Raw genomic sequence first — 8471 nt, 5'->3', positions numbered from 1 at the left:
TAAAGGGAAATGAAACTAATTTTACAGATAAAATGGTGGCATTCAAAACCAAGAACTTATGATTGCAAAATTAAAAGCCATTTCAAGAAAAGGAAAAAAAAACGGGCCATGGATAAAACTTACTTGAAGCAGTTTGATGATATAGCTGGTTCCATACACTCTCTGCACGACTGTGAATTTGTCAGGATCATCTGGAGGAAAGTGGGGCCAAAATACAATCTTCTAAACATTTCTTGCGTTGCAGTCTACATGCCGCGCACGATACAATCTTTCTTTTTCTTTTCGCCATCTATAGTGGTGATAGAAGCTTAATGTATCTACTTTTTATAATGCAATTCTAATATCTTAGTGTGTAAGTTTTCAGATAAAAAGTGAGTCAGTAATTGGAAAAAGCTAGTCAAGCCTCGGTGAATTGTTATATTATGTTCAAAGTCATTTGGAAACGTATGAGAAACTAAGGCAGCGCGAGATATGCTTTCGATTAAACTACGAGAAAATGCAGAACTTTCCAAAGTCTTGTGGAAACGCGTGAGAAAATGAAGGAAAAGTCCAGAGTTTCTCTGACGTGTTCTTGGTAATGCAAGGATGCAAAGTCAGATAAGCTTTCGATTGCATATACGTCAGATCAGATTGTATACATTGGTTTTGGTGGCACATACATTTACATGAGACGGAAAAGACATTGAAATCAGGGCGAAAGTGCGGCAGAACTTCTTAGTTGGTGGGTGATAGTGCGATTACAGAGAGTACATATTTAGTAGGATACGTGAGAGAAGGTAGGCGCCTGGTTACGTATCTGAACAGGGAAACTACGCAATATTCAAGTTGAAGATTGAACATTGTATACGGAAGAGAATTTGGTAGTCATTTATGAATAAATAGTCTTAATGGTTGAGTGCGCCTTGCATTATAATTATATCATTATCAATAGGCCCTCATGGAAGGGGATTGGATTTCAAACACTTTTTGTTATGGAAAACACAATGCATATTCAAGCAAAAGCATTTAGCGTGCCTGGGAACCTATCAATCCCCGACTTCGTTAGGATGGAGCTTGATTTAAGGATGGTCTTTCATTCAATCAACATATTATTTGGTGGTCGTTGCTTTTTCAGATTCAAAGGCTTCCTTTAGCCTTCCTAAGGTTAGTTCTCCGTGTTTTCACAAATGCAGCATTCGTGCCCCTAGGAACTTTTTCTCTAGAGCTACTATGCAACTTCATTCTTGGGAGGACATGCAAGTCCAATTTCATCTTGCCTAACCAGATCAACAGACATTTGACCTTCTCTTGTTGGCTCTACCCCTAAATATGCTACACAAGCTAGGCATTCAGTCTATCAAACCCTGGTAGAAAGATTGACATTGGTTTCCCAACACGCTATTTTGCAATTATAAGCCTAAGTTGGGTTACCATTGGCTCGTGCCTCATTTGCCTATGGTCCCGACCTTGAATCATCGGTGGCATTTGCAATCATCGCAACACATATGACATCATAGATTTCAAATTGTTTGGTCCGCCATTGTTGAGCCTAAGCTGGCTCATTTTGCTTGGTGTATTCTTTTCCAAGGCTTGTCGTTGGGTACTTAGTTGCAGAAGTTCAGAGTTCCTTACCCTCACTACCCATTTTGTAGATAGCCAAAAAATTTCACCCATCTTTGCTGGTTCAACCGCTAAGCTTAACATTTGTGGAATTGGATTCATGATTTTTTTAAGCCTTTTCGGCTTGACCCCTTCACTTCGCATATGGCTCTTCTGGGGGATACCCTTTCGATTCTCTTAAAATTCACATAGATTTGCCATGCTTTCAAGGTAGAAATCCTCTTCACATTATGGAAAGATAGAAATGTTCTTTTATTTTCTCATAGTTCTATTGATATTCACATATCACTTTTTACTAAAGCGTGTATTTGTAATAATGTGATGCTTGAGATTCAAGTGCAAGCCAAGAAGATTGCACTCAAGGTGGCCCATTTGCAAGTGCTCTTGGATCATAGGGGAAATGCCCCTTGTACAATGGCATGAGGGCCTTTAGACCCTTCTCCCTTATGTGACCATTCTCTGACCCTGGATAGGTGACTCTGCAGTAGCTCCTCTGCTCGTCATTCACAGCCTTCACGAGCCTTGTTTCCTTTCCATCGGTCCAATGAGGGTAGTGACTTCACTCGACACTACTTAACCTCTCTACCACATGGTGGGAACGAGGGGGGCTAACTATTCTACTGGTTGTGGTTCTGGCTGGTCAAATATCGATGAAGATAGTAATTGGCCTAGCTCTTCTAAAGGGTTCTGACGGCTTGTTGTGGCTATCCGCTTGGCTAGGGAGAGGAAGGAGAATGAAGTGATGGCTACTGATAAAACGTAGTCCCCCCTGGATGACAACCCTAACCTTGTTGATGTATTGGGTCCTAAGGACGATTGTGATCCTTTACTGCCTCCTATTGTGACTACATTAGCCACTTAGTGGTTTGTTTTTAGTTGTTTCTACTTCTAAGCACTACCCATTTTTTTTATGTTTAGTGCTATTTCTAGATGTTGCCTATATGACTCCTTAGGGGTGATCTCGCAGCCCCCTAACTTCTTTTGTAGATTGTGTACTACTATTTAAATTTTATGGAAAATGCCTATTCATAAAAATAAAAAGATGGCTTAGGATGTGATTCTTGGTCTCTTAGATTGTTGGTCTATGGATGTCATTAAAATTCCTTCAATTCATTTCATTTGGAGAGGTTTCAAAAATCAGTTTATATTTTCACATCTTAGTGCACACTCATTGGTGTCTAAGTTGTCATACATTTAAGCACCTCTCACATAGATGTGTTGTTAAAGGCACATGCTCACATCCACATAGTTCAAGTCTATATAGTGTAGGCAGTTACACAAACAATAAATAGTGTAAGTCTCCTCTACCTAACATCAAAATAAATATATTTTATAATTCGATCATGTCATTATATATTTCATACAAAGATTGCAACTTCAGTTTCAAATGATTGAATACAACCTGATTTATTGATTAAAATTTAAATTAAACAAACAAATTGAATATAAAAGGGAAGTTTTGCATGCATCATTTTCTCAAGGCAATAAATTATAGATTTCTTCCAGGTGCATATCAAATATCCTTTGCAACTTCCAAAGCTTCTCAAAATATCCTCTACAAGTTCTTGACTTTTCCACAAATTTTCAAGTTGGCAGTTTCTATGTCAACATCATGAAAAGCAAACACACCATAATCATATATTCTCATACATAAATTGTGTATAACTTTTTAAATGTTATCATCTTCTCAACTTTTCTGATTTTGTAAAGTGAAAAATAGAAAGATATTAAATAAAATTTAAATTACATTCTCATATACATACACAATTATGGTGTGAATTGGAATACTTATATTTTATTACAAATTTTGTTATGATGGGAATCGCATGCTTCTATAAAAACTGTGATAGATATATTTTATATTAATATTTATAAGTATGTAAATACGTTATGTATAAACAGATATAAATATATTTTCTATCCAAATTTTTTTGCTTTTATGATTTATATATCTAGTAAAACTATTTACATTTAGTATATATATATATATAAATAATATAATCAATGTATATATGTGTATGTCTATGTATTATGGTTAAAGCTCATATAAATATGTATATATTTCTGTATATTTATGATTTATAGAAAGTCAAGTAGCCACCAACACCAAAGAACATTATCTGTATTGCCATCACACCATCACCTTGTCGAGCTAGCATCATCGCTCTGTCTATAATCCAATCCTTGATTCCTCCACCTTAATGCCTTTCAAGCCATCCCATCTATTAGGGGAAGAGTCGACGAGCCCTGATGCACCATCCACTGCCCTCACATTTGCAAGGACATCAGTCGTCTTGTTAGCCTTCTTGTATACGTGGCAGATAGAAAATTCTATATTTCCTGATAGCATTCACACATATCAAATCACCTTCTGTGTCAACAGCTGAGATAGAACCACAAATGAACATTATCTCTGCTTCATTATTTGTGGCAAACCTCACATGTCCCGATTTGACCCAAATTAATTTACCATTTTCATCCAACGCTATGCATCTGTAACCAAGGAATCTTCATTCTAACATGTAGAGGGGCCATCCATCTGGTTTGGGCTCTCTTCTCTTTCGTCTTACCACCTCCAAACTCAATTGGGACCTTGAACACAAGCCATATCCTACTCGTCACATCATCTTACAACATAATTTATGAATTGCATTTGATAACGTGATCTTACTATTAAGGGTATATGCACCAAACTATATAAAGGGTCTTAAGATGTCATTTTTTACTAAAATCAATAAATTTTGATCTTTCACAAGAAAATAAAGATAGTTATGTTCAAAATTTGAACATGCAACAACAACAAGAGTTATAGTGCTCTCAATCTAAATTCTAAACTACTAATTTATTTTGAAAATAGTGAAGATTAAGTGCTCTAAAAACAGGGGGACATGAAGCAGTCCTATTTTTTGAAAAAAATAAACATGTCTATTGTGCTTCCCCTAAAATGTTAATTTGTTTTTCAAAATTTCAAAAGTCACCTCTGTGAGAAATTAGCTAACACCATGTAATTTATACCAATTTTTTTGTCTTATTTTTTTTAATGAATATATATTTTTATTAATGTTTGAATTGGACACATCTTGAAAATCTAAAATTTGAGTGTGTTCCCCTCTAAACATTTTGAAAACTAGTCAAAAAAATTTTTTTGGCAATTTGTGTAGAATGGAGTCTAGTTTCTAAATAGCTAATTTGTTTCAAAATTCAATGAATGTGTAAAAAAATATATTCAAAATACAACATGTTAGTTTTTGACATAAAATGAACATACTAACAAAATAAATTAAAGATGAAAACATTAACATAGTCAAAACGTGAAATTTTTTTTATGGTGAGATAGCTAAGATACAGATTAATATCATCATGGTACTTTTCTAAATATGCTTTGAAACATGAGCAAACATGATGGACAACATGACCAAAAATGTGTGAAATTTCTCTATCCTACCAAAAATAAAAAATCTTTGCCATGAAATGATCATCCAACCGAAAGGATTGGTATTTCCCAAAGCAAATAATTTTGTTAACACCAAATTTGACACATGTCAAATCAAAAATCATTTTTATTTGGAGCTAACCAAAAATGGTGCGTGCCAAATGAAAATGCATTTTGAGAATGATGGAGCCAAATTGTCGTCTCATTCTCTTGGTTATTGTCTCTCCTCTTCTTTCTCCCTCCACTCTATAGGTCATGACCCCTCCCACTCTTGTATATGGTGTATGATATAGGGTTTAGGGTTCACAGATTTGAAGGTATTTCTCATATTGATAGCTCCCTCTATATCTCTATTCCCCCCTCTCATGACTGTCTCTCATCTCTTCCTTCTCTAGGCATCTCCTTCCATTTCTTCCTCTATTCTTCTTTGACTCACCCTCTCTCATTACCCCCATATCTATTGATCTCCTCCACTTTCTTATTATCTCTCCCTTTCTTATCTTCCCTCTCTATTGTCTACATCATCACCTCTCCTTCTCTATTTGTCCCCTCTCTAGTTCTCTCCCTCTATCTTCACCTCTCTATTCTCCCTTCTCGAGGACATCCTCTCCCTTTCTTTGTCTCTCACTATCTTCCCCTCACCCCTCAAACCCCCACATCTTTCTTCCCATCCCTCCTTAAACCCCCATCTCACTTCTCTGTCTTCCTCTAGGTCTCTCACCACCCTTCCCCTTTACAACCTATTTTCCTATGTCTCTCACTACCGCATGTCTACCTCTCCCTCCATCTATTTTTACTGAAAAAAATAAAGTTACATTGCCAAGTTTTACATATATTTGTGCACTATAAAACCAAGAACACACTTCAAACATCGTAGCTACTTGCTCTAAGAAAATTAGATCTTCTTTGACATCAAGGAATGCCTAGAGAGCCTCAATATTGTTTCTATTAATAACTTTATTGAATAGTTACCATGTCGTCTTCATTAAGACTTTCTTTTCCTTTGCCTCCAAGTTGAAGATATCAACCAACATGCCAAATAACGGGCTAAATTGCACATTATAAATGACATCCATAACAACATCTCTATTTTCCAAAATAACAAAAAATTATAACAAAAGAAGATTGGGACAAAAAATAATTAAATGACTAAATCTCTTTCAAACTCAACTCATATACAAACCTATTCATATCCAATGGAAATCAATGAAATTCAACAGAAATAAAATATGAAATAAAATATTATTTTACAAAATTGTTGTAAGAGAAATATCTCATGTACTTTTTTAATTAAATGTCAAATTATTCTATATTAAAACATATAAAAATAATGTTACAGGTTAATCTTATAAAAAAGTAATGAATGATTATTTTACTTTTATTGATAAGCATTTACCTTTAACTATTAGATTGCATTTAATTTATAAGAATGTCCCTTTTCTAATACTTATGCTCCAATATTATCTTTTAATAGTCTTTAAATGTGCATTGCTATTTGCATTAAAATTGAAAATGATATTAACAAAACATATCTGATATATAACAAAAATCTATTGATATTAACAAAACATATCCAATATATAACAAAAATCTATTTATCTACACATGAATTTCATAATACATCATTGTTAAATGTATTTTATATCTTTATCAGATATGTTAAATATTACAATAGTGTGTATTTATAGAAATAGCGTGTATTTATAGATTTATATCAAATATATTAATTATATTTACAAAATTGTTTACAAATTCAAGAAAGCACTTAGTCAACTCAACCTCATAAATCTATACATCTCATATTTGCTCCCATAATAATAGTGGACCCTGCTCATACATGATATCTTCAGTTATATCAATGTCATATGCAAAATGCGGACCATTAGGAGATCCCATGTATTGGAGGAATAAAAGCTTATCATACTTTGACTGTATACTGATGAGCTTTTCTTCCTTAGCTACTAACTGCGATTCTAGTTGAGGTATTCTTTTTTGTAATTCATGGACTACCTTGGAACTTCCTTGGATGGGGTCTTTCACTCTTGCATTTGCTTCACACACCAAACTGTTTATTGCATCTTCCCTTTGCTTAGTATCCAAACCCTAAAGCAACATTGTATAAATATGAGTCCCTCCAATAAATTAATACAAAATATATATAAATTTTAAGAGAGTAATCTATTTAAACATATTTGAAAACAAGTTTTTAAATTATTTTCATCTTTAAATCAAAATTATCTAAAAAAATTATAGTGACCTCATAATATTTGATGAACATCATTTGAAACATTCTCAATTAGACTGCGTTATTTTTTTGCATCAACATTTTGAATATTAGAAAGCTAAGAGATATAAAACAGTATTTCACAGTTGATATTTTTACTGGTTACTATATCTACTTTTAATAAATGATATCAAATTTCTACAGTCTTATTGATTTAATATTGCTATCAGGAAGCATTGATAGTTACAATAGAGTTCATATCTTTAAAATTAATGCATATGAAATATCATTAGGAAGCCCTACGAAACAAACTAAGGTGAAAATAATCGAGCAGATCTGTTTAAAAATCCAATTAAGTGACTACAAGCGCTTTCAGATCATTTGAATCTTAAGTCAAAGGAAATGAAATGAATTTTACACCAAAAAAAAATGGTGGCCTTCACAACCAAGGACATATGATTGCAAAATTAAAAGCCATATAATAAACAAAAAATTAGAAAAATAAAAAAATTGGACCATGGATAAAAATTACTTGAAGCAATTTGATGATATAGCTGGTTCCATATACTCTATGCACGACTGTGAATTTGTCAGGATCGTCTGGAGGAAAGTGAGGGGCCAAAATACAATCCTCTAAACATTTCTTGCGTTGCAGTCTACATGCCGCGCACGATACAACCTTTCTTTTTCTTTTCGCCATCTATAATGGTGATAGAAGCTTAATGTGTCTACTTTTTATAATGCAATTCTAATATCTTAGTGTGTAAGTTTTCAGATAAAAAGTGAGTCAGTAATTGGAAAAAGCTAGTCAAGCCTCGGTGAATTGTTATATTATGTTCAAAGTCATTTGGAAACGTATGAGAAACTAAGGCTGCGCGAGAAATGCTTTCTATTAAATTACGAGAAAATACAGAACTTTCCAAAGTCTTGTGGAAACGCGTGAGAAAATGAAGGAAACGTCCAGAGTTTCTCTGACATGAATTTTCTTGGTAATTCAAGGGTGCAACGTCAGATAAGCTTTCGATTGCATTACGTCAGATAAGATTGTGTTGATTGGTTTTGGTGGGAAATACATTGTTATATGAGCCAGAAACGACGTCGAAATCAGGGCGAAAGTGCGGCACAACTTCTTAGTTGGGGGTCGATAGTGCGATTACAGATAGTACATTATTTCGTACGATGCGTGAGAGAAGGTAGGCGCCTGGGTACGTATCT

General features: G+C 34.1%; 1 protein-coding gene across 1 annotated transcript; it reads right to left on the bottom strand.

Annotated features, from left to right (window-relative positions):
• Nucleotides 1-3769: 3769 nt before the first annotated feature.
• LOC131045716 (LOB domain-containing protein 1-like) lies at nucleotides 3770-7956 on the bottom strand. Its single transcript, XM_057979308.2, has 3 exons — nucleotides 7789-7956; nucleotides 6859-7135; nucleotides 3770-3939 (listed from the first exon to the last, which is right to left on the bottom strand). The coding sequence occupies exons 1-3, from the start codon at nucleotides 7954-7956 to the stop codon at nucleotides 3770-3772; spliced, it is 615 nt and encodes a 204-aa protein (XP_057835291.2).
• Between the last annotated feature and the right edge of the window lie 515 nt (nucleotides 7957-8471).

Source organism: Cryptomeria japonica, chromosome 7, assembly GCF_030272615.1.
Source record: "Cryptomeria japonica chromosome 7, Sugi_1.0, whole genome shotgun sequence".
Lineage (NCBI taxonomy): Eukaryota > Viridiplantae > Streptophyta > Pinopsida > Cupressales > Cupressaceae > Cryptomeria > Cryptomeria japonica.
Note: the sequence above shows the minus strand (reverse complement) of the source record. Positions and strands in the feature narration are given on the sequence as shown.

Excerpts from the sequence above, each read along its gene's own strand:
- LOC131045716 (XM_057979308.2), bottom strand. The coding sequence starts at position 7,956 with ATGGCGAAAAGAAAAAGAAAGGTTGTATCGTGCGCGGCATGTAGACTG. Across the intron at positions 7,136-7,788 it reads ATATCATCAAATTGCTTCAA|GGTTTGGATACTAAGCAAAG; the intron begins GTAATTTTTATC and ends ATGTTGCTTTAG. Across the intron at positions 3,940-6,858 it reads AGATATCATGTATGAGCAGG|GAAATATAGAATTTTCTATC; the intron begins GTCCACTATTAT and ends GAATGCTATCAG.